Below are 27,136 nucleotides of genomic sequence, written 5' to 3' on the forward strand. Positions count from 1 at the left end.
TCTTGTTGACAGAACGTTGAGGACAGATCTGTCATCCATGTCCTTTTGTGGAGACCGCATGACTGCCACTCTGGTAGGTTAGGTGCAGAAAGACTTATTCTTATGCAAAAAGAATTTTTTATTGAGGTGCATGCTTATCTAGATAAAGCTCAAGTATGTAAGGGGTTCATGGAACATGCTTCAGAATCACATGTAGAAACTCCTGTTTATTGGAAGATACATTGAACTGCTCAACTCGTTAAAGGAACAGTGTTATTCCTAACCTCTGATTATGTTTTCATCCTTTCATTTATTCGGCAAGTATTTATTGAGCATCTACTACATACAAGATACTGCCTTTAGGCACTGGGGACCCAATAGTAAATAAGATAGAGTCCCTGCCTTCAAGAACCTTATAGTCCAACAAAAGAAACTTACAGTCCATTCCAATACTTTCAGCAAAACCACCCTGAACATTGCATGGTTATTTCTGATAGTCTATCTTTATTATCTATGATTTTCCACTGAACCAGCATTTTATTAAAAGTTTTAATTATTGAACAAAGCATAAATTTTACCATTCCAGCAGAAAGGGTTTTTGCCACTCAAGATCAATTTTGAAATAGCTCTTAACCAATATTGAGATTACGGTGCATTGCATTAATTTATAAATGACTACATTTAATTTTTGTCTCATTGCCAGGATTGTATTGCATGCGATGACTTTTTTTTAAGTGGGAAGTAGTATAGAATGACTAGTAGTATAGAATGTGGTCTGCTCCCCATGCCAGTCTGTTCGTTCGGTGTAAACCATATTGTCCAACTCACTAGCTACCCCGAAACAATAGAGGAAGAGGGAAGTGAAGTGGGGTCTCCTTGGGAAGAGGACCCAGCTGGCCAAATGGACCCTGATGGGAAGCCTTCAGATGGTGGGTTAGAATTACTCACTGGCCGTCATAAGGAGCAGCGTCCTCCAGAGGAGTCTGAAGAAAAAGATGCTGCTGAAATCCAAAAGCGCAGGAGGCTAGAGCAAGCTGGGATCAAGGTCTTGCCAGCAGCACAGCGCTTCGCCAGGTCAGCTCTGCAGGCCGTGGGCTGGCCTGGCTGGCCTGGCTGGCCTGGCGGGCTTGGTGCATGCCTCGGGGTTTGGAATCTGTCTGGTGTGTTGCAGTTTCCATCCTGTTTCCCCACTTCCGCTTTTCAGTGGTATCACTGCGCCCTACTCCAGCAACTGGAAATAGCTAATAGTCCCTGCCCTCGGCGTGCCTCTGCTTACAGTAGCTGGCTCTTTGAAGTGGAGGTGAAGAGTGAGCTTGCTGCTTCATTAGACCTGGTCCTACTGTAGTCAGTCATGTGTGGGCCGCGGGACTTCCCTGGCAATAAGATTTTATTTTTTCAATGGTTTATGGCCTGTTAATTTTCACACTACTCCTAAATGGCTCTTATCTTACTTTACACATCACTAGAAAATAGCTTCTTTGAAACGGGAACACTCTCGTTAGAAAGGGTGGCTGGCTTACAAAAATCCACTTACTTCCTTTGTCCCAAGGGAGCAGTAAGGAAGACTGGGTTTTTTTACTCCTTTTCTAAAGCATGTTGGTTCAGAAACAAAGAATGGCGTAATTACTTCTCTTAATTGTAACAAAGGCACCAGTTACCGTCCTCATGGCTTCATATTACATGTGAGATGGAGATTTTCACAAAGGCACACAAAACTGGAGTTCCACAGTTTTATGTAGTGTTTTGGGAAGCTGGTAGAATTTTTCTCATATAATAACCACAAATATCCTAACAAATAATAGAGAGACCCAAATTTATTTGACAAATTGAAATTCATAACAGTTTGGCAATTGAAAATACTTTGCTACTTGCCAGTCCATTTAATCCTAAGAGGTAGGTAACATGCCCATTTTCAGGAAGAGTAAACTGAGGATCCGTGATAGTAAGTGACTTCCCAGCTGGTTACTACTGACCTGGTGGCCAGGTTCAGAGGCTCTGACCACAGTACCGCATCTGCGGCCCACACATTTAATGGAACAGTTTTCATTTCTCAATACAATTCCGTATGTGCTCATTGCCATGGTCTAAGTCTTAATTGAAAGTTCCAGCATTGACGTCTATGGATTTCATTCCAGAGAAATCAAGGCTATATTTCTCCCTGTCTGGCATTCCCCAAAAAGTGTGTCTATCCTAAACATGTATGTGCTGCTAGAAAACTCTAACACAGAATTACGCTTGTGTGAAAAGCAGCTCTCTGGGTTTCTGAATGATAAAGAGTAATGATGTAAAATCTTAAAAACAAATGTTGGCTCAGAGAACTTGTCAGATAAATACTTTTTTCAACATAATTTTAGCATCTACTTGTATGAGAAAGAAGGCTAGTTGCTGAGAATAGAAAAATGAATAGTATCCCCTCCCTAAGCACCAATTTTCATATTGTTCCTGTTTCTGTCTTCAAATCTAAGGCCTACTGAGAGTAAATATACGTGATTGAGGTGAGAGGAGAGATTTTTTTTTAAATTTTAATCTTAATGTCCTTGACACATACCTTCATTTTTTATAACATCTGTGCAGTCTTTAAGCTAAAATGTAGCCAAAGACACCATCATCTTAATTTTTTCTCATTTTTAAAAAATTGCCACTCTCTCGGTTAAAAAAAAAAATCTCATCTTTAAAAATTGATTGTTCCATGATTACTAATATGGTTGACAATCATATTGTGTTTATTGGCCACTGAGATTTCTTCTTCCATAAATTATTTCATATCCTTTGCCATTATTTTCCCTTTTTGAAATTTTTTTACTTTATTGTGATAAGAACACTTAGCATGAGATCTCCCCTCTGAAAAAACTTTTAAGTGTACAATGCAGTATTGTTACTTATAGATACAATGCTGTACACCAGATCGCTAGAATTTATTCTTCCTGCTTAACTAAAACGTTATGCCCAATGATTAGCAACTACCCATTTCCCCCTCCCCCCTAACCCCTGGCAACCATCCTTCCACTGTTTGATTCTATATATTTGACCCTTAGGTACTTCTCATAAAAGGAATCATGCAAATATTTTTCTTCTGTGGCTAGCTTATTCACTTAGCATAATGTCCTTGAGGTTCATCCATGTTGTACAGAATTTCCTTCTTTTTAAAGGAAATTCATCCATGTTGTGCAGAATTTCCTTCTTTTTAAAGGCTAAGTAATATTTCATTGTGTGTGTATGCCACATTTTCTTTATTCATTCATCTGTCCTCAGTGGACACTTAGATTGTTTCTATGTCTTGGCTATTGTGCATAATGCTGCAATGAACTTGGGAGTACAGACATCTCTTTGGGATCCTGATTTAATTCTTTTGAATAAATACCCAGAATTGGGATTGCTGGGTCATATGGTAGTTCTATTTTTAATTTTTTTGAGAATTCTTTGTATCATCTTTAGAGTATTCAAAAGAGCAAAGGGGGATGGGTGGGGAGGCTACAGTAAGCTATCTCAGCATGCCCAGGGATCATGGTGATGCAGGGAAAGGATATTTTTTGCAAAGGCTGTAAATTCCATGAGTGTGCTGGGCCACTTCAGTAACTGGGAGCTTTATTTTCTAATAAAACATTGAAATATTTTAGGACAACATGCATCTGTGTACAAACCTAAAATCATGGTTAATTTACAAACATAATTCTGCATAATGAAAATTATATTTATGTGGTAATTTTTACTCCTGTCTATGTTTCCTGTTATCTGGATTACTGTTTACATACTTTGCCCGACTTAGCTCTATTAAATGGGCTTTTGCAGGTCAGTTAATGTCATCACAGGGTAGATTTTAAGCTTTAACATTTAAAATTGGGTCCAGGAAAATTATGGATATTCCAGGAGAATGTCCCCAGTAGTAGTGTGACACAGCTGCTCCAAACACCAGAATTCACTGCTTAGACTTAGACAGACTTCCAGCTGCTAGCTCTCTCATAAAGGTTTCATATATACCCTGCCACTAGCCTGACACGTCTGTGACTGTCGCTTGCTTTTGGAAGCCCACAACAGAACTGAGAGTCATTCTAAGTTCACCCGCGTTCAAGATCCTGCTTTTCTCTTAGCTGTGAAAGTCTGTCTGCAGAGGTGGGTGAGAGTGTAGAGGCATGAGCGAGGGAAGGAGGTGTGTAGACGAAGAACAAGGCTTCACCTTTCAGACTCGTTTTCCTGTTGATGTCACTTTTTCTCAAACACCTCCTTGTATTATTTTTTAACACAATATGTAGACAGGAGTAGAGGTGCCTGGTATTCCATTTTCACATGAGTTTAGAAGCCTGGGAATCCCAAGCCTCCTGTCAAACAATATATCAGGTATCTTAGCACCAAGGGACAGAAAGTGGGCCTTCTTAATGAATGGGTGGAGTTCAATCTTCGTTCTTGTTGCCATTGAAGTCAAAAGTACAGAAGCCACTTTTTCTTCTCTTTTCGTTTATGATTCCGTTAGCTTAATTACCCCCCAAATCTGAGAATCCGCCGAAGAAGCCAAGATTTCTGTTTTTAAGGGGATAAAATAAGAACCAAGATTCACTTCCCCTGAATTAAAACACTACTGAGATTTGAGTTCTCCGCCGTGGTGGTTCCCATTGGAGACGTAAACTTTTCTTGAGCTGAATTATAGGTTTCACGTGATTGTGCTGCTTTTCTAATTGTTCTCATATGTTTCAGCACTCGGTGTTTTCTGCTGGTCTGTGGATCTTCGCAACCACATAGTAATTAATTACGGGGGCGGGGGGGCGGGGAGATCCCTCTGAGGAACAGTCGCCGTTTAGAAGTTTGCAGAGGAAGAGCAGATGCAGCTGTGTGCCAGATGCCCGGGGCCCTGACTCGCCTCACAGACCCTGGGGATCAGGGGCCAGGCACACACGGAACTTGCGTGAACTTTTGTGACTCTGGCTGTCGCTGCCCTGTTCGGACACTGGGTGAAACAGGGATGTTTTTGGTGTTGCCCATGACATTCCCAGGAGGCCTAAAAGGCTTTTCTGGAGAGCCCAGTTTCTTTGAATAGAATGAACCGACTGCCAATCTGAGTTGGTTGCTTGTGCGTTGCCAAGTAAAGTGGAGTGAAAGAAAATGCCACCCCTTGCTTTGTTTAAAGCATTATCTCGTTCACTTGGAAATACATAAGCCTTAGAAGCCGGAGACAAGAACCTTCTCTCCCCACTCACCTGCTTAGAGCCCATAATCCCTGCTGCAAAGATAGCCTTACTCATTTTAGATGAAGCTGGCCAGGGTTGCCCGGCTGGAGGCAGGGCTTGGCATTTCTCATTTCACGCTGGACCGTGTTCTTTCTAAGGGAAGCATCGAGCTGTGCCCGCAGGGCAACCCCTTCTTCCCAGAGCAACTCATCTATGAATGACTTAGAAAAAAAGCAAAAGTGCCAGACCTCCCCATGAATATCAAGCCAGACAGCCTGGGTCTGCCCCTTAACTTGACTTAATTTACCCAAGTTCAGATGGCTAGACAGAAATCTCAACATTCTCCTCTGCAGGAGTGGGCATCAGAATTCCCATCTTGCGTTTAGTTGTCATGAAAGTTAGTATGTCTGCAAGGTATTAGCTGTCCAGAGAGTTGTCATTATTGAAAAAATAAAGTAAATTGTACTGAAACTTCACAATAGACTGCCCCAAGCTCCTTCAGGGGAAAAAGAAAAGCTTATAAAAAGTCATTTAAACATCTCGGTAACTAGATGTAATGAACACAGTCCTACACATCTACCTGATGCATATGGCCAACAGTGCCAGCCCAGAATTTTTGTTCATATTTTTTTCCTTGCTCTGATCTGCCTTGCAGCTCTGAATTTACAAATTCAAGCAATTAGTGGAAAATCAGTCATTGTGACCAGTTTTTCAGGCGGGCAGGGAGTGGCTTTAAGTGGCCAATGATACGGAAATCGTTCTTCACCCCCCTTTTTTAAGTCCACGTATCTCAACTGAGATCACTTAGAGGGATTCCTGCCACGCTGGGCGTTTAGCCTAAAAAGAAACACCCCAGGGAATTTGTAGTCTAGCTGGGCTCACATGATGCAAAAGGCACCAGATTCTCTCTGCTTCAATTGGCATCACAAATTGGCACGGCCTTTTGCATAAATGCATAGGTTTTATTCCAAAGCATTCTGCCTGCGTGGGGAGAGATAGAAACATAAAATACAAAGAATGTTACTCTTGGCCTTGAGAGGTTCAAGCCAGGGGTCTGCTACCACACTGGAACGGCAGTTGGATCAGCGGAGATGAGATAATGAGTGTGGAAGGGCCTGTATGTGGTAAAGTGCTGTGCAAGCATTGTAACGTATGACTAGTTAGCATTCTACTTTCATTCATCCTGGCTGAACGTTGCTCTCTGTAACCAGCAATGCAAATCAAAATGCCATTCTAAGCAGGGCTCACAGGATCCTTTTATTTAGGAACCAAAATACTTCCCTTTCTTCTCTTCCCATAATAATGATAATGCCTTCATTTTTGCGTGATGCTCTGCTTTCTGTACTGTTTCTGCCCTGGTCCTTTGTTTAATGAACAGCACAGTGGTTAAGAGGCGGACCCCTGGAGCCAGGCTGCCCGGGTTTGAATTTTAACTTAAGCACTGATGCTTTGACCTTGGGCAAATTTCTTAACCCACTGAGTTTTTACTCTATAAAATGGGGATGCTAATAACACTAACATGGCAGAGTTAGTAGTCGGGTTTGATGAATTATCACTTAGAAAAAATTCTAACACATAGTGTGCCTTCAGTAACTGTTAGCTGCCACCTTTGCCTTCATCGGTGTGCTTTCTTAAGTAATGCCTTTTTGAAGAGATTGATTCAACAGCCTGTCATTTTCCCACTGACCATTCTTTATGGCCACAGTCAGCCAACACCTGCTGGTACTAGACAGACACGTTGGCAAAGGAGGCAGGAAGGAGCGTGGGCTCGGTCCAGGAGTGCGCAGATGTGATACTGTGAGTCAGATGTGCAACCCGCAGGGCAGAGTTTCATAATTCATGAAATAAAATTGTTCAGGGAGCAAAGTGCCACCAACCACCTCCAAAGAACATGTTTTAAGATTTTATTGAGAACGATGATCGGCAGAGGGAAGGAGTGTTCTGGGCACGATTGATGATTATTTAATTTCACAAGTCAGAGGGAGTGAGGGCCTGCTGTGGTCTTAAGATGATGACCTCCTCTGGAGCAGTGTGGGCAGAGCAACAGATGGGGGGGCAGGGCTTGGGGGTGGGGGGGACACCTAGTTGACCAGAGAACACAGAATTTGGTTACTCATTTTACTCTTAGCCAGGCTAATTACTCCTGTCCTCATTTCTGAGATGAGTTGTCCTTTGAGGATGAAGAATTTACTCTTAATCCTCTCTCAGAAATTGGATACAAAGTAGGTGAACTTTCTTTAGAAGTCAAAATATGTTTTTTTATTTATCATCTTTATGACCATCAGATAAATGTTTTTTTAAGGTTTTAACAAGCATTCATACTTAGAAACAAGGTTGGCCTTATGAGTAGGGGGAGAAGTGTTTGTATGAATACCAGATAGGCACAATCAATTGTATTCCCATCCCGCCCACCGCCAACAATAACAAAAAAACAAAACACACAAAATAAAGTAGAAAAGTTCTGATATTCTACCATTCAACTACATTCCTTTAGGAATTTGAAGCTTGGGGCCTTCAAGATCTTTTTGAAAAGATAGCCCAAGGTAATCATGTGTAAGCCCTTGTATCAAAATGTCTTACTTGACATCTAGCATTTGACAAAGAGCCGGGTGGCAGAGAATCGTGTGGGTAGAAGTTGGAAGAAAGGGTTGCTGATGGGAGGGTACAGAGTAGGCTTCTGTGCCTGGGGTCCATCCTATGAATGGTCATAAACATTTCCACATGTTTCAGGTTAGTTCAGCTCAGCAGGATGACCTGCCTTAGCCTTGCAGTCTGGTACACACTCTACGTGTGCTATCACGTGGCTGCATTCATTAGTTTTCCCCCAGATCAGTGTCTTGGTGGCTCAAGTTTTTTGCCCTGTTAGTCAACAACAATTTGAGTACTTATTGGGTCTAGCACTAAAGTGCTAAAGAAAAATGAATAAGAGCAAAAAGCTTCCTACTCTTTCAAACTTAATGGAAAGAATTGGGATCTTCACTTTCAGAGCCATTTAGGATCCTGCCTTTCCAATGTTGATGGACTCTGTAAATGCAATGAGTTTTTAGTATTGCTAGTAGCTGGCTAAATTCAAGGCTTTAAAACCCACACTAACTATGATGCAACTCTGGACTAAAATGGCAAACAGATATCATCTGAACTAATGATATTGAGAAGACGTTTCACTAACAGCACAGTTGCCTGTGTGGAGATGGGGATTTAAAAATAATTTTGTTTGATCACATGTGGAGTTCTATTTAATCTTGCTCTATCAGTCAAAAGCAATTAAACGATGAGAAAGAAGCGATTCACGATATTATCCTTCGGGAAGAAAACTCTATCCTGACCCACCGACGTGGCAAAGTTTTAGAGTCAAAAGATGAAATTGCATGTCGACTGCCTGACCTTGAGAAAGATGACTTTGCTGCGAGAAGAGCCAGGATGAACCAGACCAAGCCAATGGTGCCACTGAATCAGCTCCTCTATGGGCCTTACCGAAGAAAAGAGGCAGAGAAACCAGATAGCAGCAAACAACTCTCAAAGGGAATCTCAGAAAAGAAAAGTCTAGAACATAAAAGGTGTGCACTGTGTGTGTGTGTAAGGGAGAGAGAACATAAGTGAAAGTGATTTGTATCATAGCCCTCCCCCACCATTCCTCTCTTTCCTGCCCCAATTACGAATAATTGGTAATGGTGGTCTATTCTGAAGTAGAACTCCAGATACCCAGTCTCCCCAAATGCAGTGGCAGAGAGTGAAAAGGTCATGTCCAAAATAGGGCTGAATTCACCAAATAAGCTTTGATGTGCCTTTTCTGGGCACATTACCACATATGGGTGCCAGTGCATAGAGTGGCATTATTGGCACAAATAGGCATGTGCCATTGCTACTGGGGAGAAGCCATCTCTCAAGACTGCTCCAGTCCACTTGTAGGAGGCAGAAAACATAGTTACTGCTTAGCTATAAGCTCTTCTCTCTTATTAGCTCCTTTTAGATATTGGAAGGAAAAATAAATGATGCTTGCTCTTTCTTCCCTCAGGCTAGCAAGATCACCTATACCAGTGGTTCTCAACCTTGGCTGCACATTAGAATCACCTGGGAATCTTTTTAAAATCCTGATTTCTGGGCCTCATCCTCCGGAAATTCTGTTTCTTTGTTATGGGGTGGGGCCACAACATTAGTAACAAAGAAACAGAATTTTTGGAGGATGAGGCCCAGACACCAGGATTTTAAAAAGATTCCCATGTGATTCTAATGTGCAGCCAAGATTGAGAACCACTTACCTATACATTTGAGGATAGATATTTCTTATAAAAAAAATTAAAAAAGCCTTCTCAAACATATAGTTCTATTGTTCATAACAATTGTGGGGTTTTTTCTAAATTGTTTTTAAATGAATTTTCTCCTCCCAACTTTTCTCCCATCCTCTTAACTTGGAAAAAGAAATTTGTAGAAAAACTGGATTTGGCTAGTGATTTTTATCTAAGAGTGATATGATTTCATTTAGGGTATCCGGTTGCTAAATTCCACAGTGCAGAGTTGATCAGTCTGTATTTTTTCCTTATATCAAAATCAGTTAGAGTTTGCATCTTTAGTTTTTAACTGCCATCTTTTGCCTATCACTTGAGAGGTTTGTAAGTCTATTGAACTAAGAATATAAATATCTCAACTATGTATTACGCAATGAAAATAGTTCTTTGGGCAGAGTCATTGAGTTCAGTGGAGTAGTTAGTAGGGTTTTTTTGGTCTGTTTTGTTTTTGTTTTGTTTTGTTTTAGGAAGTACCAGACACAAAACACCTGAAAGATTCCCGGATGTAGAGCAGGTATTAGAGCACAGAAGATGTGGCACGATTTTTTATAGGACACAGTATAGCTTCAGGAGGCTCAGTCTTTGCGGTTCTTGTTGGCAGGCCTTGTAACAAACCATTCTAGCATCAAGGCTTATTGATGGGGATCAGCAACTTGAGTTAGGAAAAGGAGCAGCTTCTGTATCTCCCTTTTTTCCTTTCTCCTGCATGCAATTTTAATTCCTGATATTTCCAGCTTCATTTGTCTGTTGTCATCTGACTCTATGTGTAGGGACACAGTTCTGGGTCTGGGTCAGCCCATGACCTCTCTAGAGAGCATCAAAGAACTGAGGGAAAACAGAAGGTTTCCTGGTGGCTCTTTGCTATGCCCTTCCTTGATCCCCTTTTCCAAACTAAAAGTAAATAGAAAATTCTGTGGCCTTTCTATTTGCCTTGGTTCTGCAAATACATGAAGTCATCCAGGTAACAAAAGAATACCTCTTGGTTTTCTGCCTTGGATGATAGATTTTGAAAAAGCAAATAGCCCTATTTATGTATAATTTTTAGATTTCTGTCTCAAGAAACATATTTAGTTGGAAACTGACTTTTAATATGATAGGATGTTTATGATAGATAGATGCCACAGCTTTGGTTTAAATTACAACATAGTCAACATCAGACATCTAATGTTCACTTCCTAGGAGAACAATTGAAACTCTCAGTTTTAGCATTAATAGTAAAAGCAAACAGTTATTAACACATGAAAGAAATGGGTATTAACATTGTAGGTCAAGGAAAAGAGGATACACTCTATTTGTTCAAGTTGATGTTAGCCAAACCCAACTAATGCTATCAGGAAGCAGAGACTGAGTTTGAACATGGAAACTTTCTGGTCAGAATGGACTAAAACATGCTTTCTGGCAGTTGTGGGTTTGTGGTTGAGATGTTTTAGTATGTGAACAACATTCCAGCTACCTCCAAACTAATGCTAGAATTTGGGTCATGCAGAGCTCCTTACTAACATTTTACTGGTGCCGTAAAAGATAGTCCAAGAGGTCTCAGGGATTCATTCCATCAGAAAAGCTGACTTCATTATGGTAACTTGGATAGCGTGGAAATTGGGCATCACGACTGACAAACCGAAATCTCATTACCGTCCCTAGTAGTCTTCCAGCGGGCCCTGGCTTCTCTTCCCAAACTGAACTAGAGATCGTCATCTGGTGGGAAAATTTCCTTCTCATTACAGAGTCAAAAGGGCAAGGTAGGCGAAAGTAATCAAGGCTCCAGTTGAATCCGTAGTTTTTAAGAAAGGGAAAGGTTCCTCCATCATTTCATTCAGCCTCTGAATTTCCACGCTTGACAATCTGTTTGTCTGCTCCCCTTCCTTGAACTTTATTTTTCTGATGATGTGGGGGCCTGGATCAAACTGACAGAAACCAGGGTCAGACAGAAGCGCTGACGTCGGCAGTGACCTGTGCTATGCAGGCTCAGGGGAGTGAACCTGCGGAAGAGGGACTCAGGAAAGTGCCGGATATTTACAAGGATGACCTGGCCCAGCGGAGAATTCAGGGCAGGCTGGCCCCTCACCGTGAGGCCCCGAGCTTTGTCAGTGTCTCCAGTATAACAGAAGCCGACTTGGAGACGTGGGAGAGACTGAAAGTGTCAGGCAAGACGAGGTGTGTTGTGTTTTCCTTCGTTTTCCCCTGGCGGTGCTGTTACTGAACTTTGAAGGAATTGAATGCTTATCCTTCTATCATATTTTTATTTTCCTGGCTGGAAATGCTGAATGCCTCTCACAACACAGAGTATATTCTGCATGAGATGAAATTTATTAATACAAAAAGTTGCAAGCCTCATGGATGGAAAACCAACTTATTGCGAGTGGTTATTTTGATAGGCTTGTTTGCTATAAGGAATTTAAACTTGATTTTTTAATAACTTGAATATTTCATCATCCCTAAGATTTTCTTATGCCATCAATTATGATGTTGGAAGTGAGGTTTTGAAAGTGATAGATACTTAAAGCCCTGTTTACCTAAACAAGACAGGGATCATTTTTTCATTTGATTGACTAATGGAAACGTAATTCTGCTCTAGCCAGAGAAGTATTTTTCATATATCTAGTACTTAAAAAATAAAATAAAATAAAATAACAACCACAACCTCTTATTGACTTGTACTTGCCTTAGAAAGCTTTAGAACTTATTTCCGGTTCTGACTAGGGATGACGATGTTGAGCACATCTGTGCCCCTGAGCCTTCACCAGAAATCACAGCAGAAACTGCCATCCGGGACGACTTTGCCAGCCGCAAAGCAAGGGCCTATAAGAAAGCTTCCGGCCCCAAGCAAAAGTTTGTGCACTTTGGACCCGTGACAGAGATAGATCAGCAGAAATGGAAGCGGCTCAGCATTGGCAAGGCCGGGCCTAGGGCGGAGGTAGAAGAAGTCATCAGTCACAGCCGCCAGGGTCAAACGGGCTCTGTGTCCCCAGCCTCAGCGGCCACGCCCAGCCCAGAGGAGGACCAAATGCTCAATCCACAAAATGACTGCAGGTATTTTTCATCAAACATGTGCAAGGCGATCTGCATGGGAGTCACTGCTGCTTTTTAGAGGGTTTGCTGAAGCTCATTAAAGAAACCTCCAGAGACAACATAGTTTCAACAGGCTTTTTGCTGGTGAGCAGAAAAGTAATGTTAGCGTGTCACCCTGGAGAGAAGCATGTGTGTGAAGTTAAATGGCAGGCGTTCATTTTGATTCTGTTGTCACCAGAATCATGGCCCGGGAATGTCAATAATCTTGGCAAATGACCCTTTTCCTTCAGCTGCATTAAGCACTATTTTATTAGTTGGAAATGCTGAATGAACCACATGGAATGTTTTAATGATATCCCTGGGGTTTCTTCTAAACATGTATTGATAAAAATCAGGTTTACCTACAACTTCCCTTTTTGCTCTCCCCAAGAGAGAGGAAAAAATAGTTATCAGTATCATAAGTTCAAAATTTGGACATCTAAGCGAACACAAAAAAAGTAAAGGTCTCTTCCCTCCCCTGCTCAAAAACACTATGTGATAAGTCTTGAGTGAAAAAAGACTTCTCCCTTGGGGGTCTCATGGGTCACGCATTTCTTTGGATGCATCACCACCCAAATTTGTGAGGGACCACCTGGGAAAATCGCTTATAGGCCTGTTCCCAGCTCTCATCTCCACTGGAGGCCTTCCAGCTTTAAATTCCCAAGCCCTCTTTTGGGGACTCAGTTCTGTGCGCTGGTCTCTCTTCCACTAAGCAGGTAGGGGACACTTATAAGACTCTTGATCTCCTGGGAACCGCATTCCACCTGCATGATAGGGGCACAGTGAAGCTCTGCAAGGCAGGAGGAAATGCTCAAGGCATTCTCCTCGGTCCTTGAAATCCAAAGGAAATAGTAGATCAAGCATGTCAAACCCGTGGCCCACAGGCCGCATGCGGCCCACAACGAATATTTTTGAGGCCCAGCCAATATAACGGTATTTAAGAAACGTTTTTTAAAAAATTTGTAATTTAATTTTTACAATATCCTTTTATACATAATTATTAATACTGAACTACAACGTCCGCTAATGACTGATTGATATAATCGTGTTGCATTCCTTTCCCTTACACACCTTACTCGCAGGCGCACCATTTCTATCGAATATTTTAGTAGCCTGTTGCCACGTCATTCGTCTTGGACTGACTTGTTTGGTGTGTGCAACAGGAAATATTTCACTTTCGGAGAACAAGTAAAATAGGTTTATTTGCATTACACTTATTAATTTGTGCAGTTATTCGGTGTCTGTTAAGTTAATGTTCAAGAAAAAATATTAATTTTTATTAAAATGTTTTATTATTTCATGTTAACAATTACTCATTTATTTCAGCCCTTTGTATTCATCATGTCTCTAAATAAACCTATGTTTCTATGAAAATTAGAGCTTTTTTTTTTTGCGGCCCACAGAAACCTAAGCCTTGTTTATTTGGCCTATGTTAGCCTGTGAGTTTGACATGCTTGAGTTTGAGTAGATGATCCATGACAAAGGGGTTTCTTTGGTTCCATACTGTGGGTGACACCATGGAGGAGAACAGGCTTTAGCACGAAATAACCAACCAGAAACACAGTTGGGGTTTCAGAAACTGAGGGCGACCTGGGATGGAAGAGTGGGAGTTAGGAATTAATGAGAGATTCGTCTTTGAGTCCTTGACTACTGAAGGGCCGTCATTCAACACCCTTAGGCTTTTCCGAGACCCTTGCCAGCGTCCACATTGCATTATCTCAATTTGCATAGTGTCATCTTTACTAACTGGCTTTTGGAATGAGATCAACTGAACTCTCTTAATCTTTCATCTCTACGGCTTTCGTTGTCTCCTTTCATGACTTTTTCCTCTTCTCTCTTGACACCAATGCCACTTGATTATCAGCAGAATAGTGAATTCTGGCATAGATGACTATTGCAGAGGGGTCTCGCAGCTGGCTCCCGTGCTGGAGTCCCAGGAGGAGCATGTCAGCAGTTTGGGCGCGCGCCCAACGAGGACAGAGGAAGGTGAGGAGCCACGTTTCTTCCCTCCCTGGGAGGTGAAGGATGACAGGTGGGGTCGAGGCCTCTGGTGTGAATTCTTTCCTCGTAGTAAAGCTGTCCTCTTTGGCTTTAGTTACATCCAAACAGCTGCCACAGGATGGCAAAGAAGAGAGAGGAGTTGCTCAAAGAGATTCTGAGATGCCGCCAAAGGCTGAAAGATGCGAAGAGAGCGGCCAGCCACTGTGAGCGCCTTGCCTGCATTCCAGGGTGTGCTGCCTCTGCTGTGTGTGGCTTTTGTGTTCCCAGAAAGCAGCTTAGAGCCACAGGATGCACTTGGTGACTGATGTGATGTGGAGTTGAGTCGCTGAAAGGAATGCGCCCCTCCCAGGGTCACAGTTCCGCTTCCAATGCCCCCTCTGGGTAGAGATTGTAGCCTTTGCATGTGGTTGGACACTGGCCAGATTTTCTTCTCAGAATTTATGAAAACCAGGAAGGGAAACCCCTTCCCATGTGAGTACCAGTTGCATGGTGGAGGCCCACGGTGTTAATCCTCAGTTGCTGTGCGTGCTGCTGTCTCTGTGGACATTGGCTCCTTCTGTCTTGAGTTAACGCCCAGTGAGTGATGCTACTGAACGTATCTTTAGCAATAAGTGGACTTTGACTGGCTGGACTGAATGTTGCCCTAGTTCGTGTCCTCTGGCCTCTGAACGTGAGGCTTCGGGGAGAGAAGAGAGCTCAGAGAAGATGACAGCTCCTGCCTGGAGTGGCAGTGGACTGAAAAAACAAAGAAAGCTGCATGATTCCCAAAAAGATGACATGATGGCCAGGAGAACTGGGATGTCTCTTAGACACAGTGGCTCCAACCCAAACCAGTTCCTTCCGGTTCCATTTGCAAAGCAGCAAGAAGCGGAGGAATCTGCCAAGGGCCCACCCACGAAAGATAAGAGGTCAGAAGATTGTCCTGTGCCCTGTTTCTTGTGACTTTGTTTCTCCCTTCTGAGCCTTGACACATGCTTCGAATGTGTTTATTAATGTGTTATGGTACAACACTGCCACTTACTTGCTACTGCTTACCGCAACGGAGTGATAAAAAACTGGCCCAGTCTGCTAAGAATTTGTTTTCCCTTTTTCTGCATGTAAGCAGGTGTGGAAAGAATAGTTCAGTTGTGAGTTTTTCTGTTAAACTTTGTTTTTTACTCTCATCTGTGCGCGCCCTACACGAGAAGCTCTTTTGTTTCTTCCCAGCTCACATAGGAACCTTTGGGTAAAGGGGCTGAGCCTCTTGCTGATCTACTTGATTTCACTCTGATTCTAAGCGGGTCTTCCAGCCCAAAGAGGATGCATGCCACTTATAAAATCTGTGAGTTAATGTCAACATTAGGAAACAGTGTTTTCTAGACGTGGCACTTCTGTGCTGTGTTGTAACTTGATTTAAAGTGAAGAGTAGGGAAGTAATAAACCTGGGTTCATGGTCTGGTTTAAGGTCCTAGAGCAGTGGTTCTCAACCTGTGGGTCGTGACCCCTTTGCGGGTCAAATGACCCTTTCACAGGGGTCGCCTAAGACCATCGGAAAACACATATATAATTACGTATTGTTTTTGTGATTAATCACTATGCTTTAATTATGTTCAATTTGTAACAATGAAAATACATCCTGCATATCAGATATTTACATTACGATTCATAACAGTAGCAAAATTACAGTTATGAAGTAGCAACGAATATAATTGTATGCTTGGGGGTCACCACAACATGAGGAACTGTATTAAAGGGTCGTGGCATTAGGAAGGTTGAGAACCACTGTCCTAGAGGTTGAAGCTTCTGTTGCTATTTAACCAGAGTAGTAGATCTGTGGACCGTCTGATCAGTGCAGGGCAAAGCAGTGGGGGTATTTAGCATAATTGTAAGTTCCATTATAAAACCTTAATGGTGGTGGGACAGAGGGTGCAATGGGGAGCAGGGAGAACCCTAAGTAATCCTAAAATTTTAAAATGTATATCCCAGCCATCTTTACCAACTGGATTTCATGTGTTTTATTATAATTCACTCTTCTGAATTGCAATAATAATACTCTAGTACAGCCTCATTATAACACTGGCTTCAGGGAGCAGGGGTAATACTTGTGCTCTGCTTGATGGCTGGAGAGTACTGAGTAGCCTTTGCAAGCTGTGTCTGCTCCCTCTAGCTCAGTGATGGCGAACCTTTTGAGCTCGGCGTGCCAGCATTTTGAAAAACCCTAACTTAACTCTGGTACCGTGTCACATACAGAAATTTTTTGATATTTGCAACCATAGTAAAGCAAAGACTTATATTTTTGATATTTATTTTATATATTTAAATGCCATTTAACAAAGAAAAATCAACCAAAAAAATGAGTTCGCGTGTCACCTCTGACACGCGTGTCATAGGTTCGCCATCACTGCTCTAGCTCACCTTCTGAGAATTCACGGGTAGACTGAATGGATGTTAGCTCCATGTCTGATGTAGAGGGAAGGTAAGTGAGTGGCTTTCACTTGGATGTCGAATGGTTAGGGCTGGTTAAGGCTGGTCCACCAGTCACTCACTTTGTAGGTGCCCTGTCATAGCCTGGCCCTGGATCCGTGGGCTACTGTAAAGCAAGTCAGAATGAAAGGAAGGGAGGGAGGTCTACAGCTGCCTGCATTCTAGGTACCTTCCCATTTACTAGTCGCGTAACCTTCGAAAGTAAGAATTTTCATCTGCATCCTGCAGTGAGGAACCTGACCCCATGTCTGCACAGCTGGTAATTACAGATCCAAGATTCAAACCCAGCTCTTTCCGAGTGGAGAGCCCCATCCCACTCCAGCACCAATGCACTAGAATCTGACAGATTCCCTTGGGAATTCATTGTCCTTACAGCACATTTATTGAGTAATTGCTGTCTATAAACTACACTGTGCTGGGTCCTGGGGGATAATCTTAAATGAGCAGAAACCCATTTTTCCCTCTCACTTCAATTGTGTGTTAGTTCACAATATGGAAATATATAACCGCCAATTATTAATTCTGAAGGGCTTTATTAATTCTGAAAGTTACACAAATGCAATCAATAGGTGCATAGAATATTTCATTTATCTTTCTAAGTACCAACCCTCACAATGAAACTTTATTAGTTGCTTTTTTTTTTTTAGGATGCTTATACCAACTGTGATTTATCGGGCCAATTTTGTACCCCATAGCCTATTGACTCACCTACTTTGCATTTTAAAAAATCTCTTTATTATTTTTTAACCTGCGTTTACATTTACATCTCCCATAGGACAACTAGGAAAGCCATTTCGAGCCCAAGCTCTAATTATCTTCTGCTTAATAGCAAAGGCAGTTCTGCTTAAATCAATGTCCACTAAAGCTGATAAATTAGTCTAAGAGGAAATTCCTTAAATCCACAGTGGATAGTAAAGGGAAAAAATAAGTTTATCTTCAGAGACTATGCTATTCTTTTCAATTTCCAGACCATCCAATACATAGTCAACAAACACTTATCGGGGGTTCTCGTCTGGTCACTCCTCAGGGAACCCCAAGAGAAAAACCCTGCCCTTATGGATCTTACATTTTAGGGTACATGTGCATTTGTGGGCAGAGATGTCATGAAATGCTGTGTTTTGTGTAGAAGCCATTTAAATTCAAATATATCCTGCAGCAACCACATAGCCGAACCTCTAATAAAATATGCTAAAGAAGCCAAACTCAAAGGAGTGCATACTGTATGGGCCCATTTACAAGACATTCAACACCAGTGTTCGGGTATGCTCGGTGTGTGGAAAATCATTGAGGTGTATGGTATGGGTACGGTATGTGTACTTTCTGTATGTATGTTATACTTCAATCAAACATTAACAGAAACATTCAAATAGAGACACAAAAGTACATAACCAACTATTATTGGTTATTTCTAGATTAACCATCTGTTAGGAATACATTCTCAGCTCTTCCCCATATATAATTGAGAAAACACTATCCTATATAATAAAAGGCCCGTGATCATAAGCGTAACGAGCAGAACGACCACTCGACCAGTCACCGTGAGATGCATTGACCACCTCTCAGTCCCTCCCCCCTGGCCTGCAGGGTCCGATCACAGCCTGGCGAATGGGGAACCACTGTGAACCGAAGTGAGTGGCGGTGGTGGGGCAGGACTGGTGAGCGGAAGGAATGGCTGACCTCTTAGTCCAGTGATGGCGAACCTATGACATGCGTGTCAGAGGTGACACGGGAACTCATTTTTTTGGTTGATTTTTCTTTGTTAAATGGCATTTAAATATATAAAATAAATATCAAAAATATAAGTCTTTGTTTTACTATGGTTGCAAATATCAAAAAATTTCTATATGTGACACGGCACCAGAGTTAAGTTAGGGTTTTTCAAAATGCTGACACGCCAAGCTCAAAAGGTTCGCCATCACTATCTTAGTCCATCCCTTGGCCTGCAGGCTCTGATCACAGCATACTGATCGTGCATGGCGAACAGGGAACCATGGCAAACTGAAGTGAGTGGTGGCAGGGCAGGACTGGCAAGCGGGAGGAATGGCCAACCTTTTTGTCTCTCCCTCCAGCCCGCAGGCTCCGGTGAACCGGAGCCATGCTGTGATCGGAGAACCACAGCGAACCGGGGGATGGTGGCGGGGCAGGACTGGGGACTGGCGAGAGGGCAGAAGGTGGCCCTTATCACAAGCGAGTCCTAGGGACCCTACCTGCGCAATTTTGTGTGCTGGGCCTCTAGTATTTGAATAAGTCTATTGCAACAGGCCTATTAATTCCATGGGAAACATTTACCCAGTCTTCAGAATTAACACTGCTTATTCATTCTCTCGATGTGCAGAAATCCACCGGTCATCTGCTTCAGTGCCGTGGTGTTTTTGGAAAACTAAGTGTATTAGGTTAGATTTTAGCACCTTTTAAAACTACCCCCTGGAGAAATGGAAAAAGAATCATACTACCAGAAGAGAAACATCCACAAACCCTTTCCCTGTCTTGTTTTTTGCCGGGACAACAGATACTTTGGGTTTTGCGTTGGTGTGGTTGCCTTCACTATGAATGAAAATAATTGTCATTAAATGAAAACTTCAAGAGTGATAAAAGCATAAGAGAGAAGGGTGTTTGTGTGTGCATACCCATGTATTCTGGGGTGCTTTCTCTAAGATTATAGGAAGAAGTTTTTAGAAATTACTTTTTACCCTGTAGTAAACTGTTATGAAACTAAAGCATGGGATCTGGTAATTTTTGCTGAAAACCCCACAATTGAATTTGTTGAAACTGAAAGCAGGAAGTTTTCCTTTACTTAAATAACTCTTTATCCACCATCAGAATGCAGAGAGGAACAGCCTTTCAGGGCATAAGAAAGAACCTTCTCTTAAAATCCCCTTTGCAGAGGAGACAGCCCTGGTGGGAGCCGCATCTTTAAAACGTGCTTAAAATATGCCCTTCTGAAGTTCTAATTTTGTTTTCTAACTTGACCTTTCCCTTTGCTTCATCAGACACATTAAAACTTAAAGTGTCTATATCGCAGAGGGTACCTCTTTGTAGATCAAAATAATCAGAAGACTACCAAAGATTGTAAAAAGCACTTTGGTGTTTCAAGTGATGGAATATCCAAGTCTGGTTTGGATTAAGGCGGCCCGTTTTCTAGGAATTGTGGTTTTTGTCAAATGCATGCAGAAGGCACTGATTGGGGTTCTGGTTGGAGTCCTGGTTTGCTTTCAGAAAACTGCAGAAAAGCTCTTTGATGTCATTTGTGCAAATGCATTAACACATCAGGGACAGGGCCAGTAAGCACATGCTTCTATGTTGGGTGTCCATTACAGCTCACTAGGGCTGAACATAAGGCATGGACAGCTTAACTGTTTGTGAGCAACCCTAATGCAGGTTTGAGTGTTTAAAAGCTGCCTTCTCTAAACATTGTGGGTTGCACCTAAGCCTTTTGTGTTTATATTGAACAGATTTGTTTTTGTGTGGGTAGCGTGGGGATTCCTTTCATTTCTCCTCTGTGTTTTAATACAACATTTTGCATTCTTTAGAACTGTCAAGATGCTCCTTTCATTTGCAGAAGTTAATGAACATCATTAATTGTATAATGACACTTTTCTTCCATTATAATCGGGGGGCGGGGGGGACGTTTGGCACACTTACCACTTCACCAGCAGTTTTTCTTTTCAGCTTGGCTACAGCGTTAACCTTGTCTTTTCAATCCTCTAATTTTGTATTTGGTCTTATAGATACGGTCCGAGAACTCCTGTGTCTGATGACGCAGAGTAAGTTGTCTTGTGTTCATAGGAATACATTAATTACTAGCCTAAACTGCATGCCTTCCGTACTCACCACTAATGGAAATGCAATTGGTGCAACAGTGAACTGAATAGCTAACCAATGCGTGCAGCCTCAAAAAGCACTTGAAGTTGGAATGCAGAACATATGTTCTGTGCAGGAGAGATGAATGAGAAAGCAACTAAAGCATGATTCTGATATGCAGCTGCTGCCTAAAACTTAACATTTGCTTTTCATAGACGGGGCATGTTCAAGTTGTGCTTGTTACCATTTGGATGTTGGTACCCTTTCTGAACCATGGGATTATTAAAGCAGAATTCTGCATTTGAATTTAACTTTTGATATGTGAGGGCTCGGAGTTAACAACGAAGCAGTCATTCCCATGGCCACAGCATTTTCTTAAACTAAGAAAATAAATCCTAAACCACTAATTACGGATTCAGAAGCCCAAGTTCCTCCCAGGTTGCAGTAATATAAATGTTGGGATGTCGGGCAGGTTCCGTGGCATAGCAAGGACTCGAGATTTAAAACAGGACTCGGGCTTCCTCTCCCTGCGTCCCCTCCTCTCAGAGACCTCAGAGATCCACTGCCCATCTTTGCCTCCCTCCACATTTTACAAGAATCCGCATTCTTCCTTTTGGGACCACATTGACCCCATTTCCAAAACGGACTTCTCATACACAGAAAATTCTGAAACGAACATCCAAGGTGCAAGTTTTCTTAGCAGAATACTAGCTGCCTCAGATTGGAGTAACTTGCATTTTAGAAAACAGGATTAATACGTAATTCCACCATCAGCCGCCTGATGTCTTTCCTCTGTGAGAGGCCTTTTTCCTGCTCTGAGCTGTAATTTCCAGTCCCATAGTGAGGAAGCCAAATGATGGTGGGGGACACACACGACTGCCCTCTCCACCCGTGACAAGGAGAGTTCGCCCAAATTTACTGTTTCCCAGTCGTGCTTTTCCCGTTTTCATGCTCAAGATGTCAGCTTGGTTTGTCCCGTCAGCCCCAAGCAGTCTGCCTCCAGCACCACGGATGTCACTTTCCACCATGTGATCTCCCATTGCTTTGTGGCCTGATATCCGCAGCATTCACGTCTCACAACCGAACCTAAATCCAGCCTGAGCTTGGCTGATGGCATGGAGTTAAGCCGTCTATAAAATTAAGCCCTGGTTATTAGTCTTAAAATCTGCAGTGGCAATATTTACCAGTCACTGAGAGGAGGATTACATAAGATTGATGGGCACATGACTTTGAATTGGTAGAAAAAAAATATTTTGATAGAATGGATTTATTCTTCGTCAGTGCAAAGACACCGTGCAACTTGCCTGAGCGAGATTTCTGGAAAATCCTAAAGATGAAAGAAAAGAGCCCTCTTAAAGAGCTCTTGGATTTTGCCTGTCCCTGAATAGGAAAGCTCACCCACAGAAGTTAATGACTTTTGTAGAGGGGCGGGGTTGGAGACTCCCTTCGCTCCTTCTTTAAATTTACAGGGAGCGGCCTTATGGAATAAGAAGGGTAAACGGAGCTTCTTTTCCAGACGGCTTATCTGGGACTATCAGACGTACCAAATTTCCTTCTTGGAGTAGACACCATTCACGTGAAACCACGTGAGGAACAAAATGAAAAGTTTATATGGGGATTTTATTTTTTAAATAGAACGTCATACTATGTTTCCTTTAATACCTCACTATCTCCCCTTTTCAAAAATGGAAGGGCAATATTGGCACGGGCTCTACTTATTCATAATTGACACATTCTTAAAATACAGCCCAATCAAAAAAAGATGTGCCCTCAGGAAAACCCAGGTCAGGGGCAGACCCACCACACAGGCAAACAGAAATTTCCGCCGCCTGGCAAGCCAGGAATGTTTCCGTCTATTTAGTTTCACCTTCTTGCCCTTTTCCTCCTCTTCCTCCAACACGCTCCCCACCAGCAGAGCACTGCACTGTGAGAGCCACAGGCCATCTTACTCTCAATTCCCTTACCTTGGACTTGGCCCCGAAACCATTTCCCAGCTCCCTTTGAGGCAATTTAATCCTGCCCCCGCCCCAAATGCCAACCCACCACCAAGAGAGACTCCCAGGCTCTGCAGCCAGGGTCCCTTGTCACCACAGCCCACGGCTTATTGTGTGAAGAAGCACAAGTTCAGTGCAAGTCACATTCATGTTCTGGAACCTGGGTTCGTCAGGGTCCCCCACCCAATCCTTAGATACACCCTTCTGCATTTTGGAGGCTGAGTCTGACTTCTGAACTAGGGAGCATTTTCTGAATGGTGACTCAGACTATTTTCTGTCTAATATTTTCAATTCTCAACTTGCTTAGTTCCTTTTTTTTCCCAAATGTCCTAAAGACATTGCTCATAGTTTTGCTGTTTCCTTTTTGGCCAGTTTGCTGGTATTTCTTTAAAAAACAAAACAAGTCTGGGAAAAATACTGCTTCCTGGCATAGGAGAGGGCAAACAGAAGTTTCTCTTTTTATTTCACTAACCAGCTTTTGGCCACATTTGGGCTGAGGCAGTTAGAACTTCATGATAGGACAGAGGTAGAAACCCAGACAGAAGTCAGAGCTGAAGGCCTCACTCTTGAATCTCTCTGTCTGTCATGTGAGGTAGGCGATTCCCAGTCTTGGCGACGGCTACCATATTTTCCCTGGGTTCCCAGAAGAAGACCTGGCTGTATGGCCACATATTGTGGCCTAAACCAAAATTCTGCCCTTTAGAAATTATATAAATGACAAAGTCAAAGGAAGGGACTGACTTTCCCTCCCACAATCTGCCAACTACTGAATAGATTACCAGAGCGTCCCAGCTCAGAGAGATTTTTATCTGCTAAGATCTTCACAAACACTGAATTGCCTTAAAAGATGAACTGACTAAATCGAATATATTTAAAGGTAAGATTTATTTATTTTTTTTTAACTCTGAGAGGAGGAATGGGATGAATTCCGGTCTCTTTCTGAAAGCCCACTTAAGTGAATTTTGGTCCATGAAGTTCAAAAAAAATATGGGTTCTACTTTTCTTCCTAACTCTACAAATTCCTAAGTCTTTCCTAAACATAAATAAATAAGGGGACACTCGCAGTCCCTCCTACCTCTGGAGGACTCCAGCTCATCTGGAAGGCGTGGCTCCCACAATCAACACTATCCACTGACACGTGGGGCGGCTCCACCAGGCGGTTTGTCACGTCTGAGCTCAGATAAAAGTTCTCTGTGGTCAGATTATCAGGATACTCTTGGGGAAGACAGATTATAAGTACAGTCTTCAGTTTTAGCTCTCCTAGGTCAGATTTAAATCGTCCAACATCGAGAGAGATTCATTGTGCAGATGCATTTTGAGTGGCTTGAAGTGCAGCTGGGCAGTCACTGCACTGGGGGTCACGTTCCCTCCCAGAGCGCTGCCTGCGAAGGAACCCGGGCATCCGGCGATGCTGCCTGCTCATTGCCTGGCCCTGCGAAAGCTATTTTGGACATCACTGATGATGTCTGGAATTAGTTGGGGTCTAAATGCATGGCTTTTCTTCTTCTTTGGGTTACTCTGGTTTCAACAACGGACTATCACGGTCTCATAGTCTTAGAGTGAACTTTAAAGGGCCCTCCATTTCTGGATTTGGGGACTGTGGAACCCACGTGGTCCCAGAGCTCCTCGTTTCTTTGAGAGGGAAAAAGAAAGAGAAGGGAGGACTTTGCTTTGGTTTTTATTTCTGTTTCCATCTTGCTGCTTAAGCTTCTGCTGGAACAAAGCTCTATGTAAGCATTACAGGAAAGACCTCAGGGTCTAGCTTACCATTTCATAAGCGCCTATAGAATATATTAGGGTTTTAAATGGTTTTTCCTATATTTTTCTTTTGAAAGAGTAAATTCAGAGGTACCTGACAAAAATGAAGTAAAATGATTCTGAGAATCTTAGGATACAAAGTATATAGTGATTTATATATTTTATTCCTTAATCTTAATATAAAATACCTTATTTTCTTGATTCCAAGATTCCATCAACTGCACTATCAACTTGCAGATTTATAGAAGGTAGAAATAACCACATCAAACACACATGCATCACTAAGCGCAGTTGTTGGATGCATCCACAATTCATAACCTAGCGCAGTATGAAAAGATGGGTGTCTTAGACTTAAGGCCCTGTGATTTTTTTTTAATGGGGAGATTGCCTCAGTTCATGTAGAAAGCATTTAAGCCAGGTCTTTACACAAAGAGCATGTGCTGTAATGAAGTTTCTCCTGGTGGAACGCCACCCTCCTGCTCCGCAAACTCTCCCGGAGTTAAACCTTTCCATTCTCTCTCTCTCTCTCTCTCTCTCTCTCTCTCTCTCTCTCTCTCTCTCTCTCTCTCTCTCTCTCTTTTCTAATACATTTCCAAATGAGAGAAACCCAGAGCTTCGCATACCTTTTCTAGCTCTTCTTTAAACATGCTTTGGCCCCTACTTGTATAATTATATTGACCCCTGAAGACAAAGATGGTCACAGTTTGGCTTTTGCGGCCACAGGAGAAGCGGTGGGGGTGCTGGCGTGCACGCTGCTGGCTGAGGGCGAGGGACAGTTTTCCGAGCGAGCGCGGTAGCGCCCCCACGCGGCGGAGCGGCCCAGCACGCGCAGAGCCGATGGCGCTGATCCCGGTCCATTTTTGTCTCCACTCTCTCCACACTCAGGAGCACGAGTATGTTTGACATGCGGTGTGAGGAGGAGGCTGCAGTGCAGCCGCACAGCAGGGCCCGCCAGGAGCAGCTGCAGCTGATCAACAGCCAGCTGCGGGAGGAGGACGACAAATGGCAAGACGTGAGTGCGGCCGGGGCGGGCAGCGGGAGGCTGCCCAGCGCGGTGGGTTAGGGGCCCTTTGAAGCAGAAAATCCGGTGGGGTGGGGTGGGTAGGCCTGGATTTGAAAGCCATGCAGGGGAAGGGAGCGTCTAGAGGATTTCAAACAGGGACACAGTAAATGCGGGCATTAAAGGAAGGTTAAAATAGCAACATGAAGGGTGAGGAGTAAATGACAGACAAAGAATCCGCAAGTATCCTAGGAGGATGGCCACACAGGAGCGGGGAACCCCCGGGAAGCAACTGGCACGAGATGTAGAATTGAGGAGGCACGTCTTTTGAGATTATATATTTGACATTAATGATGATGTGATGATGATGATGAAAACGGTAATTACCAACATTGAAAGCATATCAGTAACAGGCACTACTCTAAGTGCTGTGCGTGTAATAATTCTTTAATCCTCTTAGTAACTTGATGAGCCAGCAACTATTACCGTCGTCCTCAATTCCACAGATGAGTTCCAGGACAGCTGAGTAACTTGCCCAAAGTCACACAGCTAGTGAGTGAGAAAGCTAGGGAAGGAAGCTGCAGAGTTTGACGGGGGGCCTTGAGATTGTCGGGGAAGAACTTAAAGGTAGGGATGAGGGGAGGGAGAGTGGATTGTTTCATTCAGTCCTCACGGAGCACTCCAAGATAGCAGTTGCAAACCTGACTCTACCATTAGTCAATTAATTGTCATGATAATTGTGTCTACAGTGTATTGAGCACTTCCTATGTGCTTGGTACCTTATATGCACTGTCTCATTTAGCTCTCACAATAAGCTTGTAAGAGTAGGTGTTAATATCATCCGTGTTTTAGAGATGAGGAAACTGAGGGGCAGAGAGGCTGAGAAGTGTGATTCCAAAGCATGGAAGAGAGAGAGCTGGGATCATGTCCCAAGCTGCAGTCCCATCCATCTGACTCCAGAATCGTAACTCTTCGTCCTTAGGCTGTAATTGCCTGTAGGTTTTGTGGTGAGGTTGTTATAAGGGTCAGAAAAATTAATACATACAGAATTGCAGTTTCTGTGACACCTCAAAGCTGATTTTTTTCCTGCCTTTTCGTTCTTCCCTGAGGGCATAGAGTAGGTCTGTGGTTAATTCCTACCATTGTACTGTCAACAAGTCCACTCACAATGCAGAAATCATAAAAAGCAAGAAATGACGTTTTTTACAATCCCCTGTGAGGCAATACTTTAACATTTGGAAACTGCCATGGGATATGACTGCAGATTTCACATTGCCATGTTTAAATAAACGTGTTGCCCTGCTCCGGGAGGCGTCCTGTTTTCGGGGCATTCTTCTTCCAACCAGACCTCCACTGGATTGGGTGGGAATGCCCTAGCATGGTGCCTGGCCCATAGTCAGTGCCCACTAAACTCTGAAAAGTAGAAATGGAATTTTAAAAGCCTGAAAAATATGTTTTATCTCCGCCAAACCCACCCCCACAGGACCTGGCTCGGTGGAAGAGCCGTAGAAGAAGTGCTTCTCAGGACTTAATCAAGAAAGAGGAAGAAAGGAAAAAAATGGAGAAATTAATGGCTGGAGAGGATGGAACAAGTGAACGGAGGAAAAGCATCAAAACCTACAGAGAAATTGTTCAAGAAAAGTGGGT

At 42.8% G+C, this 27,136-nt stretch overlaps 1 protein-coding gene across 14 annotated transcripts in view; it reads left to right on the forward strand.

The window, feature by feature from the left end:
* LIMCH1 (LIM and calponin homology domains 1) overlaps positions 1-27,136 on the forward strand; it is a 313,771-nt gene that overhangs the window by 236,985 nt on the left and 49,650 nt on the right. For 6 of the 14 annotated variants that reach the window (XM_036332294.1, XM_036332332.1, XM_036332349.1 and 3 more), the window contains exons 9-18: positions 811-1,053; positions 8,393-8,695; positions 11,336-11,578; positions 12,125-12,454; positions 14,337-14,458; positions 14,568-14,676; positions 15,121-15,381; positions 20,665-20,700; positions 25,375-25,501; positions 26,973-27,130. In XM_036332294.1, the coding sequence (XP_036188187.1) occupies positions 811-1,053; positions 8,393-8,695; positions 11,336-11,578; positions 12,125-12,454; positions 14,337-14,458; positions 14,568-14,676; positions 15,121-15,381; positions 20,665-20,700; positions 25,375-25,501; positions 26,973-27,130 (1,932 nt within the window). The remainder of the gene's footprint in view (positions 1-810; positions 1,054-8,392; positions 8,696-11,335; positions 11,579-12,124; positions 12,455-14,336; positions 14,459-14,567; positions 14,677-15,120; positions 15,382-20,664; positions 20,701-25,374; positions 25,502-26,972; positions 27,131-27,136) is intronic. The other 8 variants (XM_036332367.1, XM_036332396.1, XM_036332377.1 and 5 more) reach the window with 3 other exon arrangements.

This window comes from Myotis myotis, unplaced genomic scaffold (genome assembly GCF_014108235.1).
Source record: "Myotis myotis isolate mMyoMyo1 unplaced genomic scaffold, mMyoMyo1.p scaffold_m19_p_1, whole genome shotgun sequence".
Lineage (NCBI taxonomy): Eukaryota > Metazoa > Chordata > Mammalia > Chiroptera > Vespertilionidae > Myotis > Myotis myotis.